General features: G+C 43.8%; 1 protein-coding gene across 1 annotated transcript; it reads left to right on the forward strand.

The window, feature by feature from the left end:
- The first annotated feature begins 18,798 nt into the window (after positions 1-18,798).
- Positions 18,799-22,881, forward strand: LOC119172057 (uncharacterized). The gene is made up of 3 exons (XM_037423029.2): positions 18,799-19,537; positions 21,378-21,526; positions 22,630-22,881. The coding sequence occupies exons 1-3, from the start codon at positions 18,861-18,863 to the stop codon at positions 22,800-22,802; spliced, it is 999 nt and encodes a 332-aa protein (XP_037278926.2). The 5' UTR covers positions 18,799-18,860; the 3' UTR covers positions 22,803-22,881.
- Positions 22,882-25,654: the final 2,773 nt, after the last annotated feature.

Genomic DNA, 25,654 nt, shown 5'->3' on the forward strand with positions numbered 1-25,654 from the left:
GTCGAAATTTTGCGTTATACAAAAAATAAAAGGAACAGAGAGAGAAGGAAAGGGTGGAATACTACTTTATGCCACCTACTTTCATTCGCGTTATTCGACCGATGTTGAATCATCTAAACTATGGTAGCGCCTACTCCATCATCATTTTCCTGCGTTTCTAGGCATACTTGCTTCAAAATAAACATAATATTTAACACATTTATTAGACACACGGAAGATTACGCTTGAGAATTTTAGCCAGCGGCACCAAGCATCATGATGGCGAACGTGGTGCTGTCGTTCCTTAAAACCGCATAGTATAACTCGGTATGTCATCTCGCTAAATGGTCTACAATGCTACTTGGCAGACATTACAACTATAATCTTTAGCCGTGGTTGTATTTATGCAGTGAGAAATATATAAATAAAAAAGTGCATTTAAACTGATTCTTGCATTCATTTTTCAAGGCTGTTAAATTTTACGCTATAGCGAAGTTTAACATTTTGCACGCGCATCTCTCTCTCTCTCTCTCTCTCTCTCTCTCTCTCTCTATATATATATATATATATATATATATATATATATATATATATATATATATATATATACAGAAGGATAACTTCGGTTGCCGCGAGGTTATAAATATGAAAGTAGATGCGCTTTCACATAACTGTTTATTCTGCCAACGTTTCGACGGGAGCCCCGTCTTTTTCAAAGCATTATTTATTTATTTATTTATTTATTTATTTATTTATTTATTTATTTATTTATTTATTTATTTATTTATTTATTTTTACATACTGCAGCCCGAATTGGACTATCGCAAGAGTGGATTTGCTATACATCAGCACAAACAAGAATACAACTCTTAACAAACAGGAATAGAACTCTTAATAAACAAATTCCGAATCAATACATTCATGCAAGAAATTACAACTCTTAATAAACAAATCCCAAATCAATACATTCATGCAAGAAATCTTTTAAAGGCAATGATCTAGTTGACCCAGGCAATACATTCCATTTTTCTATAGTGTGCGGAAAAAAGCTGAATTTAAATAGTTTAGTACGTGGATGGAATGGTGTCAGGTTGAGTTTGTGGCTATTCCTTGTGGGTTTCAGTTTATCAGGAGACAGATATTCGTTAGTTAATGCGTAGCGTGGGCCATTAACAAGAAAGTGCAGCAACTTTAGGCATTCGCGCTCACGTCGCTCGGACAGGGTTTGTAGACCTAGCGTAGCAAGTTGAGAGGAGGGCGAGCAATTCCAGTAGTAACGGCGGAAAATGAAACGGGTGGCTTTCTTCTGAACGGATTCTAGTGTGCTGATGTCCGATTTTTTATGAGGGTTCCATACGGGGCAGGCATATTCGAAGATGGGACGGATGAGCGATTTATACGTTAGCAACTTTGTTTCGGGTGGAGCATCTTTTAATGTACGATTTAGGTAGCGCAGTTTCTTTAAAACTTTATTGCAAGAGTATTCGATATGTTTAGACCAAGACATTGGGTCTGAAGATGAGGCCTAGGTACTTATATTCGGACACACGTGACAGAGAGGAGCCATTGAAGGAGTAATCGAACAACGAAACGGAGCTGCGTTTATAGAAGGAAAGAGCAACTGTTTTAGTAAAGTTTATGTTCATTTGCCATGTGTCACACCATCTGCCAAATTGTGCAAAACAATCATTAAGTAAATTGTGGTCATTATTGGTATTAATTATATTATATAGGACACAATCACCAGCGTAAAGGCGGATTTTCGCTGACACATAATTGGGCAAATCATTTATGTACAATAAGAACAAAAGTGCTCCCAGGACTGAACCCTGGTGGACTCCGGATGAAACATTCACAACAGACGAGTTTGAGGAATTAAAAGAAACAAACTGAGAACGGTTGTTTAAAAAGCTAGCAATCCAGTCAACTAAGGAATAATTGTTAAGAACAGCGTGAAGTTTGTGCAGAAGTTTAGAATGTGTAACAGTGTCGAATGCTTTTGCAAAGTCGATAAAAATTGCATCAATTTGGTAACCAGAGTCTAGAGCGTTCGAAATGTGAGAAAATTCTGCAAGCTGGGTTGTTGTACTAAAACCTTGGTGAAAACCATGCTGGGCATTACTTAGGATGTTATTACTTTCAAGAAACCCCATGATATGCTTAAAGATTATGTGTTCTAAAAGTTTACTTGATTGAGACGTTAATGAAATCGGGCGATAGTTTAATGGTGACTGTTTGCTGCCAGATTTATGCATAGGAAGAATTTTCGCTAATTTCCAAGCTGAAGAAACAGTTGAAGTGCTTAAAGACTTTTGAAAAATTATGGTCAAGTAGCACCTGGTCCACTCACAATATCTAAGAAGAAAAATATTAGGAATGCCGTCAAGACCAAGAGCTTTCTTATTTCCCAGGTGCAAAATTAGGTTCATAACACCGTCGAGAGATACGGAAATGTCACTGATTAAGTTATTTAAACCATGGTGAAAGCTATAGGGATGTCTAAGTTGTCAGTTGTGAATACCGATTGGAAGTATTCGTTGAATGCGTTAGAAATGGTTGAGGGGTTACTGCAGGGGACGTTATTTATAACAACTGTATTTGTGGCAGCTTAGGTGGGTCAAATAGAAGCCCAATTTTTTTTAGGTTTGCTTTTCATAAATCTTGCAACGTAACTTTGAAATAGAAATCCTTCGACGAATTAATTTTGATACGAAGTTCTTCTTTGGTGAAGTTAAATTCCTGTATTTTAAGGGGGTCACTATTTCTTTTTAGACGTCTCAGTCTGGCAACCTGACGCGACAGGTGAAGTATATCACGCGATATCCAGAGAAGGTGGGGGTTTTTCTTTCTCGTTTTTATTGGGACGAAGCGCTCAATACATGTTGCCACAGTCTTTTCAAAAGGAGCCACCAAGGAATTCACATCATTACATTCACTGAGGCATTCGAAATCATCAAAAGAATCTGACAAAAAATCAAAAACAGACGCGTCATCGGTTCGGGAAAAATCGGGAAATGTAGAATAGACAAAATGGTTGGTATGTACAGGAACAGAAACAGACTAGAACGGCCTTGTGGTCTGAAATACCATCAGCAACTTCGCATTCATAACCATGGTCTAAGAGGAAAGGACGAACAAAAAACTAAATCTAAAACTGCATCCCCTCATGTGTTAGTTTCAACAACCTGTTTTAAACGAAAATAGAGCGAGAAGTCTAACAGAACTTTGCAGATTTCTACGTCATAGCCTGTGAGCGATAGAGATGGCCACAAAATACCTGGAGTGTTGAAATCACCCAGGCAGATCAAGTTGGAAGTAGATGAGAAACGCTCGTGCATAAAAGTTGTTAAAGCGAGCAGCTGATCTATGTTTGATGATGGCGAGCGGTAGATTACGCCAGAAACTATAGAAATGCTTCCAAAAAAGACATCGCACCAAACAGATTCGGTATCAGGTGGACTAGGGATAACTGAAAATTTAAGATCAGACCGTAAAAATAGTGCGACACCCCCTCCCCTGCCATGACGTCTGTCAGTTCTGATAATTGTAAAACCTGGGGGTGTTACTTCGCTATCGTATATATGTTCATTTAACGAAGTTTCTGTTACGCCAACTATATGCGGTGAATGGGCCGTGATAAGTGAAAGAAAATTTGGGAACTTGTTGACTAGGTTTGTGGCATTAACATTTAAGATGCGCAGGGGCTCGTTAGTATCATTCCTGAGGCGTCAGGGAGCTTTAGTGGTGACATTAGAAGAAGCTTTTGCTAGGAGAGAATGAATCATAATGAAGGTGATAGTGTCATCATTCCAGTTGTACCTAACTTGATCTATAAACACATGATCAAAACATAATGCATTGAAAAAGACGGGATCCCGTCGAAACGTCGGCAGAATAAACAGTTGTTATGTGAAAGCGCATCTACTTTCACATATATATATATATATATATATATATATATATATATATATATATATATATATATATATATATATATATATATATATATATATATATATATATATATATATATATATATATATATATATTGACCTGGGATTGTTGCCATCATATCGGCACTTGTCGATTGTAAGCTTTGGTTCTAAAAGTTCATTCGAGCGCGAATACAAGACGTGATCACTCACACACGCGCTGTGTGTGTTTGATGCCTGGGTGTGTGCGTGTGTTCGCGCTCGAATTAACTTTTAGAAACGTTGTACCAACTAGCCCAACAACAAGTTTTTTTGGTCAACGTGCCCGACCAATTCGTTCGTGGTAGCACGTATGGCGTTGCGTGCTTCGACTACTGCAGACTAAAGCTGATATGCGAACACCGCACTGCACCCAGAAAAACCGCAGTCTGCGTTTTGAAAACGCCTTTGTGCGCTTCGAACACGAAAGCTGGCACACGCTCCACTTCAAAGACCCTGGCACGCGATTTCCGCTTGCAGTACGTGTTCCGTGATTGTGTGTTTGTACAAGCAACAGGTGCGATGCATTCGGCGCGTGTACTCATTCTAGACGACACGGATGAGATGGAAGTGAAAACAAGCTGCATGCATGTGGTCGCAAGGTGATATTATTAAGATGGATGTCAGCTATAAAATGTAAATATTATATTAAGTTGGACACCAGATAAAGTGCATGCGCACGCACGTATTGCAATGAAAGAGCAGATGAAATGGCAGACTTGGGGGACCTTTGAACGTGGTGGGCGTGCGAAATCATTGCCTTGTCTTGTGCTATGAAATGAAACGCAGGCGGCGAGAAATGTGCGCACTCTGTGCGGACGTTGTTCGGTATAAGTGCCAGAACTGGCTTATACTCGAAGTCGTGTATTACGGACCCGCGTCTTTTCTTATTACAGAGGTATGTGAAATTGTAGGTATAGCATTGATACTTCGAGCGATTAATCTGCTGATCAAAACCATCTTTCTGGACATACAAGACGCTTGTTCTCATGATGTGCTTTGAAACGTTGATGAGCCGTCAATCACGGACTGCTGCGTACACTTTTCTAAAATAAAGAGTATTCCTAATCGTTCATATATAGTTAATTTTAAACAGTGTTTTCAAAGCTAAGTTGGCGAGACAGCTTACTTCTCTCTCATTTATATTATATGGCGTGCTCAATATTCTAAATCAGGAGCCGTCAAAGTACAGCCCAGGGGCCAGTATTATATATGCAGCCTCCCGCACGACATCAACCACTCTCTTCTGTTCCTTATCACTTCCTCTCGGAAGACCGATATGGCAGTTTTGACCTGAAATGAGATTTTCGTTTGTAACCTGCGTTTGATTACAACCTTGTAACATGCGTGCTGTAAATATACATGGGGTCTCATCTACTTTCAGAAATCATTGTCAATTCAACTAATGTTTACCCCTTTGCCTGCAAAACACCCCCCCCCCCCCCTTTTTTTTTTTGGCCCCCTGCTGTGTCGGTTCATGCAACTTGGCCCTAAGCCTAAAAAAATTGCCGATCCCCCCCTCCCCCCTTTTTTTTTCTATGCGCACTAACACACTCCCAAAGTGTGGAAGTTGTTTGCTGCTGCGCACAACAAAACAAACTACGTTATTCTACTTGATGTACTTTACGTAGAAAGACACAGTAACCGTCATAAATTTACAAATGACGAAATTTACAAAAAACAAACAAACACAAAACTGCATATATCTGCACAGTCTGACATTCATGTTCACATCACTCTGGCCGCATTTATGAATTTATACTAGCATGTGCGAATGCCCACAGTCTGCAGCATTGGAGCCGCACATCTCACGCATGCGTGGATCGAGATAGATGATGGGGACACTGCCCATGTGTCGATGGCATTTTCATTCACCTGAAAAGCAAGAGGTGTACCAAACCTAGAGCTCTGCACAGAGATCGCTTGTCACTTGGCATTATGCTCGTGTCACGACCTATTTCAGACTGTGCCCATGTCGTACCTCTGTGTTCCCGTACTTTCTGCCCGCTTTAGGTGTTAAGATGGAGATTCTCCATTTTAACAGAGATATTAAGGTCACACCATTTCAGACCTCGCTAGAAAGACGGTCGTTAGCACGGAGCAAATGTCTCATCGCTATATGCATCTACGTTGTGACTGTCATCAAATCCCAATTATAAATGTACATTGATGAATGAGTGCAAAAAAGACAGATTGGCACACGCGTAGAGACGACACAGAGAAAGGCATGTGCTTGTGCTCTGCGTATTTTGTGCGTTGCTTCGTCAATAGCGTGACTCACAAACTAGACCATTGCAGATTAACTAAGTTCAAATGTTAATTAGATGAGAGCAGACAAGGGCAAGCATTGCCCTTCTGTTTACGTCGTTGTATCCCAGTCATTGTGTCCCGAACTGAAATCGCGTGAAATGCCGTCTCGAAGAATAGTAGTTCGTGTTACTTAGATGCGTGAATTGTGCACTTTCTCGATAGGCCACTGAATAGTCATATAGATTTTTCTAAAAGTCCTAAATGCCTTCACGAGCTCTTATGTTTGAAAAATGACATTTTACAATCGTATCACGGTGATGTGTAATGGTATAAAACATGTACGGAAGAGTAAGTTCCCTGGGAGTATACGTTTTCGACCAACGCTTGTTGACGTAAAAACATTTGACGATGCGCACAAATTTGCACCGTTCGGTGGAATGATTAGAACGATGTCTGAAGATCATGCCTGCGTCTATGAGATACGTACTTTAATTTAAAGTCATACAAAGCGACCACTTCTGAAGTGATGGTAACTTTTCAATCGGTGTAAGAGAAGCGGTTGACTATAGGTACCTGCCGGAAATTTCTCCGAGGTCAAACCGCAGTGATCGTCACACACACATGAGTGCCCGATTGTAGATTACAAGAGGACAAGAAAAAACTGTATTGAATCGAACTAAATTGAGCTGGTGTTTTTGCTGTCATTGTAAGTGCTGTTTTTACTGAGTGCCATCGAGTCGCTGACGACTCCTATGCTTCGTAGCGCCACAAGCTTGTGTATACAGCATCTACATGCCTTACAGACGTTCTCCGGTGGCCTCCGGATTTACCACAAAACCATTTTGCGGTTTGAAGGTCTCGTATCTCTTCTACCTTTCACTTAGGATAACGTTACTTTTCGCGCCATTGAACCGACTACTCGCATGACGTTACTGTGTCACTGTGTCATGAAATTTTGAAGACCTTAAACGACGCGAAACGAAGCTATTATTGTTAAATCCCCGCGTCATACAGCTCCGCACTCATGAAGGAAAACTATAGCTAATCACCTATACGCAAAGAGATTTGTGTTTGAAATTTTACTCGGTCGGCCCTAGTTGTGTCGTTTTGTTTGTTTTATCACCGACGAACACGGTATCGGCCACATCGTTCGTTTTCACTTCGTCTGCGTCAGTAGCGGTGTTTTTTACAACATTACTGTACTATGTTGCAGCTGTGTGAGTGACACCCCCAAATGACGTCAGACAAGCTTCTACTTTCGTCGCCAAGGCAACTTTTCAGGCGTCGCAATCTCAAGGCCATTCGGGGACAGACTACCAAGCCATCAACAGTGAATGCATGCATCGCTATAAACGTTATCGGAGAAAATGAGTTTACGGGAAAAAATGCATATCGAGAAACATGTACGGTCTGAAGATGTAGAAATGTAAACACGTTGAGCAAGAAAGCTACAGTTTCCACGATACCTCTTGCACTTTCTTCTGTACCTCTATTACATTAGATTTGCGTGTCGGACTACTGAAATTATATTCGTTCACAAATCAGCCTTTCGTGGGTTGCGTAGACCTCGCAAAAATACGAATATCACAGTAGGATTGTAAGAGGTTAGTAAGGCAACACCATGCAACGACTGCGTTACAGAGCTTCACGGCGTTTTTTTTTTTCTTTTAGTTTCGGTGCTGTACGCAAACTTTGTCACCGCATATGGACGAGAATTAGATCGTCTGTGTGTCACTAACACCATGACTTATCAATCCCCCACCGCGGCGGTCTAGTGGCTAACTCGGCTGCTGACCCACAGGTCGCGGGTTCAAATCCCGGCTGCGGTGGCTGCATTTCCGATGGAGGCGGAAATGTTGTAGGCCCGTGTGCTCAGACTTGGGTGCACGTTAAAGAACCCCAGGTGGTCGAAATTTCCGGAGCCCTCCACTACGGCGTCTCTAATAATCATATGGTGCTTTTGGGACGCTATACCTCACATATAATTAATTCAACCATCACTTCTCAATCAATGAATCTTTATTTTTTGTCAATTTCAAAATCACACTGAGGTGTGGTAAATAAAAGTTGTCTTTCGACAGCTTGAGAAGCCTGCTGCCCCAAATACAAGGATTTACAGGAGCACAGTGACAGTTGTGCCTTACAAAAACTTTCAAAAAAGTACATCCCCGTAAAAAAAGTACATTGCTAAGATGGATTTGATTGAAATAAGAACAACAAGCGTAAAGTAAAGAGATAGAAAGAGAATGATTGGTTTGATTGATATGTGGGGTGTAATTTCCCAAAATCACCGTCTGATTATGAGAGACGCCGTAGTGATGGGCTCCGAAAATTTCGACCACTTGGGCTTCTTTACCGTGCACCCAAAGCTGAGCACACGGGCCTACAGCATTTTCGCCTCCATCGTAAATGCATCCCGCGACCTGCGGGTCAGCAGCTGAGTACCTTTGCCACTAGACCGCCGCTGCAGGGAGAGAGAAAGAGAAGATGTACATATAGTGAGCACTTACAAATTTCAAGCGTAACTCACCTGACGCATAAGAAAATAGATCAAAATTAGTTCTAACAGAATTTCGGTTTGACTTGTTCATAACTGAGGATACTTTCAGCGCCCAACCTTTTCTTTGATGGGTATGTGCTCTCGTTCAGTTTGCGCCATAATCATGCTCAGTTAAGATCGAAACTTGTCGAGGTGTAATGATGATAAAACAAGGCAAGGTATGGCACAGCGTTGTAACGATGAGTTTGAAAGCGTGGTACCAACTGTTGCTTTAAAACAGCGGTTGCAAATCGTATATATATATATATATATATATATATATATATATATATATATATATATATATATATATATATATATATATATATATATATATATATATATATATATTCAGTGTCAGTAGTCATCGACGATGACAGCTGTAGGTGAGTGCACGGTTGTGAGCGTGCACTAACCTCGGCACGTGGCGCCTCCGACCTTTTGCCAAGTGGTCGATATTGAAGCTAAACTCGGCGGATACGCGGAGCGTGCGTAACGCACACTTCATTTCCCGTGCTTCTGACCAACGTTAAAAAAAAAGTAAAGATCGATATCGGGATATTTGCGTTGCCGAAGCTGCTGCTGCTGCTGCGCTATCGCCATTACAGTGGCCAAGTTATACATGACAGCTGTGTGGGCGTGCCGGTCCCCCACCTGGGAGAACTAATAATAAGTACCACGCGCTCGAGAAGGGATCTCAGCCGGATGGCTTGTCATTTGCGCGCGCGTGTGTGTATATAGGGGTGGACAGCTTGTGAACGTGTGGAGTGATTTGCGAGCCGACTTTTTAGGTGTTTTTTCTTGCTAGGTAATTAACTGTACCACCTCTCTTTGTGATCACTTTACGCGGGAGTGAGCAAGACTTCAACAGGAGAAGATCTAAACACGAGGAAATTAACGCTTAAAGCGGTAAAAATGTAGGTTACAGCATACGGGTATTAAGGGGAAATTAATGCAACACCCCTCCCAATAACCCTGAATAAATTCGAAAAGAAAAACCTTAATTCAGTTTCATTTTATTCAATATCGTGCGTAAACAGAGAGAGAGGTTAGCTGGATCTGTTTTAGGCAAAGTTTAAGTTGACAGTGGAGGGTATCATACCGGTCTTTCTCGATTGGTCAACATCCCTGGCTTTCCTTCCCTCCTTCCTTCCTTCCCTCCTTCCCTCCTTCCCTCCTTCCTTCCTTCCTTCCTTCCTTCCTTCCTTCCTTCCTTCCTTCCTTCCTTCCTTCCTTCCTTCCTTCCTTCCTTGCTTCCTTCCTTCCTTCCTTCCTTCCTTCCTTCCTTCCTTCCTTCCTTCCTTCCTTCCTTCCTTCCTTCCTTCCTTAACGTCGGAGTTAATGTCCCAAAATCACCATAGAGTTTATATGAAAGGCGCATTAGGGAGGGGGCTCCGGAAATTTTGTTTATACGGTATTCTTTAACGTGCCCCTAAATATAAGCACGCGGGTATCTAGCATTTAGCCTACATCTAAGTACGACCACCAGTGCAGGTATTTGATCCCGCGACCTACGGATCAGCAGTCGAGTACCGTATATATAGACTACCCTGGTCGGTCATTTCTCCTAATTATGTTTCCTATTTACTGAATCGTCGAACCGAACGGAACCACTAGGCAATCATCTAAGCAAAGGTAAGTGTAGGAGACATAATTTGCTGCTTTCAGTTGTATCCCAATAATTAAAACATAAATTGAAATGAATTAAAATGGGCTAACAAACGCCCCTTACGCCTGCGGAGGGCGAATCCACAACCTTCGAATAACCGCAAGCAAAAGGAAGCCAAAGAGATAAACATTAACGAGTCCGTGCACACGGAGTAGTAACACCGTTTCAGAGCGTAACAGTAGCCGTAATAATTGTCCGGCAACGGATTTAAAAACGAAGAAAGGTCCTACCTTTTTTCGACGTGACAGGAGCGTCCTCGAACTTGTAGTCCGTCCTCGTATTTCATGAAGGACAGTGGTCTTGCGGTCCTGTCCGTGCACGTACACCTTGCACTTTTGACAGCGCAAACGCCTTGGCAACCAACTTCAACTCACGCTGCAGGAGTCCACGTGGAAGTGTAATTGCCGCATCGATCCTGCCTCATCGAGCGATCTTCACATATATCTCTATTCAGGTCACGGTGTTCCTTATCGCTTCGATAAATCCAGCATGTCTCAGCTATCGGCGTGGCAAGGCAGATGCAGTCCTTTGGGGAAGAGAGAGACAGAGGGAATCATACGCTGGGATAGTTGTGAGTGTCATTAACATCGGACACACACACACACACACACACACAAGCTTAAAAAAGACTAGTCGGTGGTCTAGTGACTAAGGCACTCGGCTGCATACTCGCAGGTAACGGCGGCCGCATTTTCGATGGAGGCAAAAATGTTTGAGGCCCGTGTGTTTAGATATAGGTGCACGTTAAAGAACTCCAAGTGGCCGAAATTTCCGGAACCCTCCGGCGTCTGTCATAATCAACTAGTGGCTTTGGGACGTTAAACTCCAAATATTATTATTAATAAACAAGCCTGCTTCCCATATCAACTGCCCGCTTAAAGTGCAGCATATTAAGAAATCGGCGCTTTGTTACTGTACATTTTGGCCAAGCATGTCTTGCACATTTTTGACGCAACCCTGTAAAGCATCAGAATAACACATTTTGCTTCATTGCAACCACAGTCTTTGTAGCTCGGTCTCTCTCTGTCTTTTTTTTTCAGGGCTGTTCAGATAACGAACTGCAATGACCTCTATATATCTGCACGCCATATTTTCTGATTAGATTGTTGAAATTGCACGTGTAAACTCGAGCATGGCAGTTACAGAAGAAAATAATCATTCTTGGAGATTAACGTCCCAAAACCACCCTATGATTATGAAATACGTCGTAGTGAAGGACTCCGCAAATTTCGACTACTTGGACCTTTTTAACGTGCAAAAGAAAGAAAGAAAGAAAGAAAGGAAGAAAGAAAGAAATGTTACCCGGCACGCAATAGAAAAAAAAATCCTAGTGGTTTCGTCGCTGCTGAAGAAAAATTTGTCTGAAAACCATAGCAGCTGTAGTTCTATACGCTCCGACTTTATCAGTAAGCAAGCGAAACATTTGGGTGAGGGGCCAAATTGACTGACAGCTATGAGCCCAGAGAAATGAACATGAACAACGTGTCTCATGGTACTCTGCAAGGATGATTAGGATTAACGAAATCGAGAACTGTAATTCAAGCAGCGACTGTCAAAGGCAAAACCATTGGGTCTTCGGCTACATACTTACATTCACGGGAAAAACTGTAATGGAGTTGAGTAACTTTTTGTTCAACTTCGCGAGCTAGCGCAGAACTGACTCGTCAAATCACTGTCACCGTATTTCGTTCAGTAAATGAGCTTACCTGCCTGAGCTACGTAGAGATGAGTTTCAGCTAGCGGGTGTAAGGGCAGCGAGCGGCAAGGTCGGCTATACCGGCACTTGAAAAGAAGCGCTCTTGCAACATGCCGAGACCAAAACACGACAAGGAACGTGCAACACTGCGGGGACAGATCAATATTACACACTTTGTGGCTCCACCTGTCGTTCGAGAGCGACATTGCACGAGCGTTATTAAACTTGCTTTGACTGGGCTGTCGTCGGCGATGAACAGCAAGCGCTGTTCCGTGTTGTGTATCTATATTTAATCTTACGTCGAGTGCGATAATGACGGCTTGAACTGTGAGAAAGCGATGCAACGCCTACCACGATCGCCGTAAGACTGATAAAAAAAAAAAACACACGTTGTCTCTGAGATAAGGTGTTTCAAGCTCTGAAAGGTGAGTTTTCAGGGTTTCAAGTGGAATGAAAGGCGGGTTCAGTTCTCGTTCGGCGCGCTCCATATCGTTTCAGTTCGGATAAAAAATTAAGGCAGCTTCGAACTAGGAGTGTGGAGCCTGAAAAAGTGTAGTGAGCAGCTTGTTTGTTTCTCCTCGTTATTTTCTCTTTCTTTCTTGCTTTTCTTTTTCTCACCTCGTGTTTCTTTCGAACTTTTTTTTGTCTACTTACTTCCATTTTCGTCCTCCTCCCTCTTTATCTATTTGTTTCTTTTTCTTGCTTTATCTATTGTTCATCCTATTCTTTCCTTTCTTCCTCATTCTTTCTACTCCTTGCTTCCTTTTTTTCTATCTATATACGTGGTTTCGCCTGCGTTATTCTATTGTCAAGCGATGACTACATACTGTGACAACGTACGACAGCATACGAGCCCAGGCTACTAAAGTGCCCAGCGCTTATAATAATAAAAATCGCGAACCGCTTCGCAACACAGAACCGGTTTGTGGGTCTATTCAGCGCTGTGAACTTATCACCAGTACTCTGAAGTGTGTTGCTGACGTAAACGGGCTGAGCTGAATCACGTCAGACAGAGGGTCTCAAGTCATCATCATCATCATCATCATCATCATCAGCCTGTCTACGTCCACTGCAGGACAAAGGCCTCTCCCATGTTCCGCCAGTTAACCCGGTCCTGTGCTTGCTGTTGCCAATTTATACCCGCAAACTTCTTAATCTCATCTGCCCACCTAACCTTCTGTCTCCCCCTACCCCGCTTCCCTTCTCTGGGAATCCAGTTGGTGACCCTTAATGACCAGCGGTTATCCTGTCTACGTGCTACATGCCCGGCCCATGTCCATTTCCTCTTCTTTATTGCAGCTATGATATCCTTAACTCCCGTTTGTCCCCTAATCCACTCTGCTCTCTTCTTGTCTCTTAAGGTTACACCTACCATTTTTCTTTCCATTGCTCGATGCGTCGTCTTCAATTTAAGTTGAACCCTCTTTGTGAGTCTCCAGGTTTCTGCTCCGTAGCTAAGTACCGGCAAGTAACTTCTCTAAAAAAATTCGCCAAGTCATGCCTCCCCCCCCCGCCCCTCACAGATCACCTGTCTTTTCTTCTTTCATTTATTCATTGTACTTATAGCACATGGTACATCCACAATCATTGACAGAAGGAGAAAGGAATAGGTCCGTTAGCCGATCGGAAGGGTGATCACTGTTTCGCATGAATATCAGTTAAATTTAGTTGAGCAGAGCTATCGCAGGCACACCAATAAACATGGCCGTCTTATAAGCGCTGCGTTCCGTGGCAAGCGTTTGCGTCCATCATTAAACTTGCCTCTTTCTCTTGTTTCATGCGCTGTATTTGCAAAAAGCGTACTCGGTTAGCATCTGGGTGACGGACATCTCTACATGCGACTCCAGCGGAACCGAAGAGACAATTGAACCCGTCATGCGTAGCTGCGTTCGCTATAGCACCCAGCGACGCCCTCTCGGGATGCTTCTAAAGCATCCGGACTCAATACCATTTTCGGTAGCCTAATTTATATGGCACCGTGTACCTCGAAAGCACAGAAGGCAACGAATAGTTACTGCTGTACTAAAGCTCAACAGGCCTGTGTGACTGCCTGAATTGACTTGGCGTGCTCCTCCAAGTGTGCGTATGATTTGGTATATCCTTTCATTTTATTATTACTATATTTTCATCCCTTTATCCTTTCGCCCATGCAGGGTAGCAAACCGGATGTGCGTCTGGTTGATCTCTATGCTTCTGCCTCTTTTGATTGCTAATCATACGTTCACTTAGGAACACACGAACCTGTAATAGCTGCTGATCACTATGATTTATTTCACGCGTAAAGCAAATGTATACCTGCCGCCACGTGCGATAAATCACATCGCGTCGCGCACATCTCTACAATACACTCCTTGCAATCAGAGCTTGCAATCGATTTCATTTGTACAGAAAGGGTCGTTGGGCACTAAATGTTACACACAGCAGAGACTAGCGCCTAGCACAAAAATTATGTATGCACCCAGCCTGGCCACTCTGGTAAAGGGGTGGACGGGTTCTCGATATAATTGGCACGTCTGTCCGATGTACTAAATACGTACGCATTATGTGTATGCTCAATACAGACCATCCGGCACGACCTAGAGAGCTTATTACGGGTTCACTTATGACACGTACATAGGGATTCTAAAGAAAAATCTCGATACAAAAGACAGTTGCTTATATACACCGTAAAACGCGACATAGCGTCAATTTAAGGCACCATTTGTTCGTTGTTTGTTCCAATATTTAATAAAGGTATAAACGTACCATTACCCTTTTCTTTTCTCCCTTTCCGCAACCATACAATAAGGCAAGTTCCCACAACACTAGTCTAAAAGCTAATACCTTGCGTAGTGTTTCATTTTGCAAGCTAATTAAGGTGGCGTGACGCTGTTGTTCCGTTGTATACCACAAAATGAAAAGACTGGTTACAGATAGCGGCATAAAAACAAATTGCGGCCCACAGACGAGAACCGATGACAGTGCTGTTTAAATATGCGACAAACTGTCATTAGGTAATGTCTAATTGCTTTGGCGGAAGAGAGAGAGGGGCACGGCAAAGGCGGGAAGATTAACAAAGTTGAGCCCCGCTTGCGATCCTGAAATGGAGAAAGGGCCTATAAGACTACTGAAAGACGAGGAACTTAGACGCAAACAATGCTCGCGATATCTGTACTCCAAGCAGTCGTTTTTTTTTGTTGTTTTTTTTGACAGAACACGCAACAACCACCACACTTCACAAAGCGCTTCCTCAATTCCAAAGCCGATTGATTGATATGGGGGGTTTAACGTCCCGAAACCACCATATGATTATGAGAGACGCCGTAATGGAGGGCTCCGGAAATTTCGACCACCTGGGGTTCTTTAACGTGCACCCAAATATGAGCACACGGGCCTACAACATTTCCGCCTCCATCGAAAATGCAGCCGCCGCAGCCGGGATTCGATCCCGCGACCTGTGGGTCAGCAGCCGAGTACCTTAGCCGCTAGACCACCGCGGCGGGGCGAATTCCAAAGCCGAACAGCTGCACGTTTTCCAAACATCAGCTGCACCTGTTACGCGACAACGGCTTTCACAGGCACGACATCGTGGCACCCGCAGTATGAAGTCCTCTTTTTTTTTTCTCTGTATTCTGTTGCGACAAAGGTCAGCGGGAGCAAGAACGAGGCCTCACCCTTGGTCAGTGTCGCGTTTCAAGAGCGTCAAAGGGCCGCAGCTGAAGGCCAGCGTTGCCGTGGAAACCAGCGACGCACTCCAGCGAGCACCGGCTCACACGCCACCAAGGGTCACGCACAAGTCCGGCTATGCGGAAAACACTCAGTAGTGTGGTACTGAGTGTGCACGTCGGTAGTGTGGTACATATACGGCTGACCTATTATTCCCGCGACGTGCGCTACACACACAATGCATGATGCGTATACGTACCTAACGCATACGTCACGCTTTGGGACCGCAAACGTGCTGGCAAACGGTGTGCATGATTGCGACACGGATTTTTCGTTTGGCTCTGTGTGCGGGAAACGCTGATTTTACCGTATTTCGCTTCGTGAAGCCACGAGAAGCCGAAAGTCCGACAGCTGTGGATTTTACAGGTGCACCTGGATGCTCGTGATACAGGTGTAAAGAGCCGTCATCGTGAATGATCGTGGGCAGTACACTACTCGCTCGTACAGCGATTTCCCATTGTTTGCTCGTGCCTTTTTGAACAAGTTAACTAAGTTACACGGTTTTACCAACTGAAAATACAATATGTACATAGTGGGCGGCTATTGGTGACCCTGGATGACGGTGACCTTATGGGTTTAACTAAGCTGCTCAGCATTTTTTTTTCAGTGAAGCTGTATTCCTCTGTCATACAATGGTTCTGTCACCGCGAAAAGAGGGGGAAGGAAAGAGCAAAAAGAAGAAGAAAAAGAAGAATTTTTGATTGACCTTTAGAGCGGCCTTGTTACGTGGTATTTTTTGCATTTCAAGTTGCGGGCATTTGAGGAAAACAGTAAAAAATGACAGATATAAAGCTCGAAACTGTTTAACCAGACGCTTTGCAAACCAATGAACAACTTTCTCATCAGAATGTATGGCCCATTTTCATTGCTTAAAAATTTAGTTGATAAAGGTGACCTAATTAGGCAATCGATCAGAACACAAATAATAGTCTGACTCACTCCAGGCAACAGTAAGCAACATGCATTTGATCGCGTCGTCATTGCGTGTGTCGACATAATTCTAAAAAATCTGGCTAAAGAAAGCTGGTGCACCCAGTATAGATTGAGTGAAGCGCGCGCCTCACTCTCGACCGTTCGCAGGCTGATGAATGTGTAAATGAACGGTTACGGTACAAATCATTGTCTAGTCAATAATTTACGTCATTAAAAGTACTACGCCGTTTACTCTCGGCGCAAAAAATGCATTCGCATTTCCTCACGATTAACTTCGGGGAGGGGGGGGGGCAATTTTTTTTGAAAGCTTGCTAGTAACACTTGGTACGATTAATTCACCTACAAATTTGGCTCACGTGGAAAGTCCAACGGCGTGGGGCGAAACGGTCCGTGAATCGAGCTCTCAGGTAAGATGGCCGGCCAAGCCCGAGGCCTGTTGCACGTAGGTGGAGAAGACAGCTTAAATGGAGGCATGTAAGATCCCCCTGCGAGAGCTTCGCAGTAATATTGTGGATTGAGGAATAATGAAATGAGCACGACACACCATAAGAAGCACGGTATAGTGTTGCGCTTCAAGAGTGGTCGCTTCCACGAGTTATGTACGTAATGAACGAAGTGGTCTTAATCGCCTCGTTAGCCTGTTTTATACGAACCGGCTAATGCATTCGGTCCGCCGCAAACACTTTCCAGTAGTTTGCAGGCTAGCCACGATGACATTTTAAATAGACGAGCTTCTCTGCGAATCACGGAAATAGTTGAATTTTTGTCTTCGCAGGGCCCGTAAGGGCAGAAGAACGCAGGTAAAAAGTCCGCATATGATGTCACTCTCGACATTCATTGGCTTTCGGGTGGATTCGACTGGTCTGCACGAGAAAGGCATCATTATTTAGTGCCTTTAATGGCCCCTAAAGCACTACCGAGTCCAAAGACAACCAAGTGGCTCCTTTCTCACTTATGTTGTACCCTAACCACTGGCGATATGTCATCCTCACCGCTTATGTCCCCATAAAACACGTTGGCAATGTCAGCACCGAGCTTTGATAGATAACTATGGTTGCGCACTTAAAACACAAAGACATGGACGAGCGCGAACTTACGAATCCCAAGTCCCAGAAAAACCACTGGGCTGCAAGCGAAGTCATAGTGGAAGGACCTGATAATTTCGGCAACCCGCTCGAGATTTTTAAACGTATGCTGACATCACAGAGTATACACGGACCTCTAACATTTCACCTACACCGAAATAAGACCACCGCCACCGGAATCGAACTTGCAAACTACAGTTGACTAGCCGAGAACCAACAACTGTGGTGGCGACTCAAATAGTGTTGAGATTGACCACATAGCAAGTTTTCTACTTATGTACGAAGCTGTTCAATCGTTCGTGATTTCAGTGTCTTGACGCTTGAAGGGTGAATATTAGGGACATTTTAATGTAAAAATGTTGATTCAATACGAGTCGATGTCCTGTGTAGTCAGTGGTTTAAGGTATTCAATCCGCTATATTTTTAATGCTTCGTTTTATGATGATAATTTCGCCAGGATATTTTCCCAACTTTGACAATTATCATGCGTGAAGAATAAATTTAGAAAATGAGGAGGATTAGAAAAAAAAGAGCCATTGGCTCCAGACTATGCACCAGGCAAGTAAGATCACCCTCTGCTTGTCTACTTTCGTCAGTTTGAAATGACTGAAATCTAAACCTAGGAGATGCTTTATCATTTCGCACAATGTTTCACCTAACAAGAGAAAACGTATTTGCGATGACCAAGTGTTCTTACGTGTCCTATCACGCTGCTCTTGGAAAGAAACCTAGAACTACAGAAAAAAGAAAAAGGGAACGAGAAAATTTTTGCCCTAAGTTCGTAGATATCTCGCAAGAGCCAGATAACATTTGTACGAATGTGTACTGCAACTCCGAAGCTGTCAAAGCGGGAATGCCCCGTACCCTGCCTCAGCCACAGGCGAAACCCGAGAGGCTGCAATCTGTTTTCAGCAAAACTTCGCCCGCCCTTCTTATCTTGACTTAAGGCTCGCTCGGTCTGGTCCGCCTCCGGTGCTTCCGCTGGCGAGAAAGTACTCGATGGCCGTGCAGAAGATGCAAAACCAAGGGGGCCATGACTCCGAGCAGTCGAGGAACATCGCACGCATTACACGGGTTGCTGCTGTTGTCATGGGTGATACAGTGGTCTTCCTGCGCGCCATCTTGCTTTTACAGCACAGGGCCCTCTGGACAGGTGACCTACACTTGCTCGGAACTTCGGTCTTCGGCAGATCTCTTGGACAATTTCAAGCCCAATCGAACTGCCGGCGAAGAGGGCCACATAAAGCTGCTGCTTGAAAACAGCGTGTTGGAACGCGTCCCTCAAGGTCTCTTCGATGGTCTGGGTGTCTCGACTTTGCAGCTGGACAACGTCGAGCTGACAGGTAGCTGGAGTCCGACAGAGCCGACTCCTCTGCGCGGGCTGGAGTCCACCTTGCAGAAAGTGGTGTTCAGTCACAATAGCACCGTTCCCCGCGATTGGGCCTTCTTCTTGGCGGGCATGACGGAGCTCGTCGAGATGGTCTTCTTTGACATGAGTGGTCTGAGGTTCACGTCCAGTTCACAAGGAGGCCTGCCGAGAACGCTGCGAAAGTTGCACCTGGTTCGGTCAAGCATCGCGAGTGCGGACGACTACTGGCTCTCATCCCTGGTGGACCTGCAGACGCTATCGCTGCGTCACGTGAACCTTACGGCGTTCGCGAGAACAGTGTTGCCAACGGTGGCCGCCAAACTGGAGACGCTGCTGCTGGAGTAAGGCGCCTATGAAGGCCCTCTTCTGTTGCCTTTTCTTTTTTGGTCGAATATGTTAGTATGGCAGCCGTGTACTATATACTATATGAAATCTGAGCTCTGAGGGTTTCTAAATGGACATATTTATAAGAATAATAATCGGGGGTGGCACGTGTGTTGAAATCAGAGCTTGCTTTGAAGAGGTAAGTTCTGGCAAAAAAAATTATGCAGATGGCTTGCATTAGCGCGTTGGAGAACCCGCAAGTTGGGGAACCAACGCGGCGACCAGCTAGCGGCATGCGCGATGTTATGCGAGAGCGATCTCCTAAAAAGGTTAGGGCTACTTTAACTTAGCCGCCTTGTTGGAGGACCAGCTCGTTGATGAGCTGCCCACTTGACGCCATGCGCTATACACGCCATAGCGTTGACGTGACACGTACTGCCATCCGTACGAAAGAGCGAGATAAGAGCCACATCTCTTTGCTGAAGCGCTTGCTCTGAACACGTTATCCTGCAGTAGTCGCTGTAAGACTGCACCAACACAAGTTTACCAGCATGTTGCATCGTTTTGACGGTGTTTCAACGTAGGTGCTGATAAGTTCATAAAGTTCATTCAGATTTTTTTTCCAGATAGTAATTGATTTCATAATTGGCCTGTTGCGAGACAGGGGGTCTACCGAACACGTCTCCGCTGGCGTGGTTTGCCCAGACGTCAGGGTTACATCGGGCCCGGGCTCTTGTGGTAGCGTGGTGCAACTTCGGGTGGAAGAAACGTTGCTGACAAGCTGGGGAATCTAAAAAAAAACAAACATGTTTACTGGCAGTATTTACAACTATTTACAGCATAGAGGTTAAGAGTTCCACAAACCATGAGCGTGGTGGATGAACCGTCAAACCATCGTTCAGAACAACGTCCAGCACTTTGCAGCGTCATTTTAAGCCTTGTCGGGCTCCTTCTCCTTAATTGAAGCACGAATCACACACAAGACACCACCCTCCGGGGCATCAGTCAATAACACACGGTCGCCAAATAGGGGTTGCATCTCCTGACGCAATGCTCCTTCGGTCCGAGTTACACTGAGGAGAGGGCAGATGAATTTCTTCCCGGAGCAAGTTGGCGGTTAGGTTGCTGCTGCCATCTTTCCCTGGAAGGGCAGCCAAGGAGTAGAGACCTTATTCCTTAGACATGATCTGCATAGTAGGTCTGCTTCGCCGTCTCACCGAACAAGCCGTTAGGAAGAAATGCTCCTAGGTGTATTGGCTCACGAACATTCGGAAGTTGCCACATTCTAATCCCTTTGTTACTTCCCGCCACTTGAGGCTCCTTCCGAGAGAATTGAGCACTGGGGCTTCCAGACGCGGGAACGCCGCTTGGCTCTGCTTCTCATGGCCAGCATGGCGCCCACGGACGGGGGTCACAACAAGTCATTTTTTGGTATTGTCATTCATTATTATATTTCTAGTGTTCTTTTTAGGCTGTGTTCGCCGAGAGACAGTTCTCGCATGATAGCAATACCGTTATTTGAAATAAAGGGGAGGCACGTCAGCTTCCCTATAATGGAGTACAACCCTCATGAATTCAAAAACGACATCAAAATTTTGAGTTTAACCACTGGGTCTGCCCGATAGCTCAAGATCCGGCGTCATGTAGCTACGAAACTGACCGCTAAAGACTCCGATGTAAATCGTCCCGACGCAATTACACCGATATGGTATGAACTGAGGGTGGGGAAACCAAAAGTACGCTTATCACTTAGCCCTCAGATGTCACATTACACTACGTGAGCATTGTACACATAGCAGAGACACGATACTGGAAGGAGTGGTGATCATTTTATCTTTTTTTCTTCTTTGTATTTAGGGACTGCTCGCTAACAAGCTTTCCTTCGGGCCTTGACAAGGGACTCCCATCACTGAAATACGTCGGCCTTCAAAAAAATCAAATCGTTCAACTTGGCAGCGATGACGTTAGCCCTCTGATCAACAAAGGCGTCGTTCTACAGCTTAGAGGTACGTCATCAGTTTTTGTTTTCCCTGTACTCAAATTGTCGACTTCTTTCACTCGGCTTTCTTTCAGAAAGTTCATTACCAAAATTTTCTTTTCGCCTTACGGCAGCACGTCTACCAGAACATGATGCATTTTACAGAATGTCATCACTTTTTTAACAACGACTGGCTTCCGGAACTGTTATATTTCATAATATTTTTTGTTGTTTTGGGGCGTTAAAGCCCACATACCTCGCGAGTGATATTTACAGTCTGTGATAAGAACTGTGGACAACATCGATTAGAAGCTACTTGCTCCCCTTCTCACACAGAGTTGGAGAGTCCACTCTAACTTTGAGAGAAGGATAGAGAGACAGGGTAAAAGAAAGGCTGCTACCCTTCACTGGACAAAGGGAAACGAAAGGTAGAAAAAGGATGAGAGAGAGAAGGACACACACACAAATAAATAAACACACACACACACGCACACACGCACGCACACTTCTGCATGCTTGCAGAAACTTGAGCGACTCCGCATTTTTCTTATGTAAAGTTGGCACGTTTCGGCATTTCCAAATTATTACAATAGTTTTTTTTGTAAAAGCGGCTGATTGTCAGCTGCTTTCTGCCGACCACTGCTATCTCTGAGAGCTGTAGCGAGGACAATGATAGAGGACGCACACAACAATCAGTGCTGCCTCTCCGGCCACAGGCAGCATTGTCAGCCAACTTTATTTTATTATTTATTTATTTGTGGTGTTTAACGTCCCAAAACCACCATATGATTATGAGAGACGCCGTAGTGGAGGGCTCCGGAATTTTCGACCAGCTGGAGTTCTTTAATGTTCACCCAAATCTGAGCACACGGGCCTACGACATTTCCGCCTACATCGAAAATGCAGCCGCCGCAGCCAGGATTCGATCCCGCGACCTGCGGGTCAGCGCCGAGTACCTTAGCCACTAGACCACCGCGGTGGGGCTGTCAGCCAACTTTAGGCGTGCCGATGTAATTTCTGCATAGTTTGATTAGAATTAATAAAAAAACAGTGTTTACCTTTTTCACACGTTTTTTTTTCTTCGCTCCGGAAGCGCCTTGATTTAGTGAGTTTTATTTTGTATCCACGCAGGAAACCCTTTGAGCTGCGACTGCCACCTGCAGTTTTTGTTTGAAAACTCCAGACGGCATTCCGTGTACGGACAATGCGACGCACCAACGGCCCTGAAGGGGCGGAGTCTGAGAGCTCTCTCGGAGCGAGACATTGCACTTTGCGCCAGGCGACAAGCTTCTCAGTCGCTCTAGATTCATGATGTACATACCCATCGAATTTAATAGCTTTAATACGTCATCTTTACGAAGCAATAAAATTGTTCTAAAAGTACTCGGATCATACTACTTGCAAGTTTTGAACCTCTTAGTTTTGGGACACATGACAATGGCACAATGCGCAGATTGGGCCCATGAATTTTTCAAAGCGGCGGCAATTGCAGCATTTTCTACCATTGCACTCGAAACTACCCGAACCAAGCGGCCAGACCATATGACACGCCAATTGGCCGAATTACGCTGTGTATATAACCGTTCGTGCACACACCAATCCATGGGAAGCTTACATGACAGGAAATCGGCTTTCAACGAACTGATTGAAAACGTTATACAAGTGAATGATGTGCTACCATCAAGTGACCAATGCCATTACGTATGTTCAATGTGAAATACGAATATATCAGCAGATTTTTATATTGATAGGGTAGCACTGATAAGCTATATGTGACACCTGTTTGTTTTTGCGGCTTCCTGTCGGGCTTTGTGCATTGATAGCACCTACAGAAGTGTCTAAGCGAACTTTCATGCGAACAGCTGCAAGCTGTCGCCGCTTTGCGCGAACCTCTCCAAACCCGCAGCGCAGGTGCCGGCAAAGCAGCCTCGTTACAGCTGGCCACTATGTTGCCTCGTGATGATGACAATGGGGAACTGCGAGGAACAAGTAACAGCATTAGCAAGCTGTTTAGCCGCATTGTGTGTTGGCATGCATGAGGGACATTTCTCGTTTTCGGCATATTACACGTTTCAGTGCCTAAGTCGCATACGTATCGGGCTATTTCTTTTTGAATTAAGAGGTTGTCGTTAAATTTTACGAAGCGCATATTTTTATGTTTTTGGGACTGTGGCTGTTATGGATTTCCAAGAAAATTTCCTAGAAAGTGACGGGTCTCAGGCCCGTGGTTAACTGAGACAGAGCGAAAACAGCGCTTATAGAAATACCATAGATGGAAACGCACTGACGTTATTTCATTTGTGACAAGGACTTCAAAGTTGAGGTAAAGCTAAAGTGGGGTGGGGAGGACCACTTTCTGGTTGAGGTAGTGGGAGACTTCTTTTTGTTTGCCCCTTTTTGTTATAATTGATGTGTAAAAATATCTGTTACTTTTTAATTTAGTTAGTTGTAATCTCATGTTGTTATTTAAGAAGTCTCGGCATTTCTACACATTCCTTGTTTTATTGTCTGAAGAAAAATATTACACTACTAATCAGGTACTACGGACAGGTCTCGAAGTATCAGTGTTTTCCTAACGATGTTTTGTGAACTCTTATGAAAAGTGTGAGACTGTCGCTGCTTGTTTGTTTTAAAGGGTTTTAACGTATGTACATAACTGCCCCTTGTGTGCCTCTTTGACTGGGGCGAGGGACGGCACCCTGTCAGGATTTAATTGGCATTTTTGCCTACTCTGTCCCTTACATGTCACCATGCACTCTGTAACTAATTTAATATTGATGTATAAATAAATAAAAAACTGTTTCCTTCAGATCGTGGGAAAGTACCTCCTTTCAATTCATATTTTCATGCATAATTCACGATTCCAGCTGTATACGACTTTCTTATCGTTCCACCTGAAAGTTCTGTCGTTACTGGCGGAACTTGTGAAGTCTTGGAAGTTGACAACTACGACAGAAGGGACGACGCTGAGAACTAAAACGAACAATACCTGCAGCTGACGTCGTCGTAAAAGCGCCAATGAAAGACTTCTACAGTGGGAGACTTATTGAAAGCGCCAAATGACAGACTTCAATGGCATCGGTGTCACTGGTGCTTTGTCTTGTTTTCTGTTGCATCTATTTTGAGAATACCACGTGATCCAACCGACCGTAATTTTTCAATATGAATCAAGCTGCGTCGGAAACAATCTATGATCATTGACTCAGTTGGTCCCAACTGTTTTTTTTTATTTACAAATACTGCAGGCCTTTCTCGGGCCCGTGCAGGAGTGAAAACAAAGAAATACATTGACAGAAATTCGACAAACAAATTGACATCAGTGTTGCTTGACGTAGTTTTAAAACGTACAGCACACATAAGGGGAGGCGTAAATATGCTTACACAATCGCGTGTAAGCATACGATACGGTATGCATACGGTAAAATAACATAATGATAATGTCTTTCAATTTTGAAACGACACTTTAACTAAAGCTTATATTACAAGTAGGCTGAGTAAGCACCTCTAATGACACAAAGTTGACCGTCTCTTCAGGTAACATGTTCCAATAAGAAATCGCTCGAGAAAACAAAGAAAACGTATGCAAATTTATGTAGCTAATCGGTTGCCTAATAGTCTTACCGTGATGAATTCTCGCTGACAGTTTGAAATGCTCTTGGATGTAGTGTTTCCGCGACATATTGAAGTGACCATAGTAAAGCTGATAGAGGAATTTTAATCTAGATATGATCCTACGCTGCTAGAGTGTTTGAAAGTTTGCCCTATTACGTAAAGTGGTTACACTCGAGTGATGCGAATAAACAGAATAAATGAAGCGCAAAGCTAAATTTTGTACTCTTTCAATTTTACTTATTAGGTATTGTTGGTAAGGGCTCCAAATGACATCTGCATACTCCTACTTAGGTCATACTAGTGCCTTATAAGCGTTTAATTTCACAGCAGGAGGAGTACTGCGCAACTTGCTTTCCACTTTCTTAAGTGCACCGTGACAAATGTTATCAATGTGTGTTTACCAACTGAGGTTGCTTGTAAGTGTGTAAGTGCCTAAATATTTAACCTTATCAGATATGTTGAACGTAGCATTACCTAAAGAATAAGTGAAGCCTAGAGGCCTCTTTTTGTTGCTGAATGCAATAGAAGTTGTCTTAGTAGCATT

This window comes from Rhipicephalus microplus, chromosome 4 (assembly GCF_043290135.1).
Source record: "Rhipicephalus microplus isolate Deutch F79 chromosome 4, USDA_Rmic, whole genome shotgun sequence".
NCBI lineage: Eukaryota > Metazoa > Arthropoda > Arachnida > Ixodida > Ixodidae > Rhipicephalus > Rhipicephalus microplus.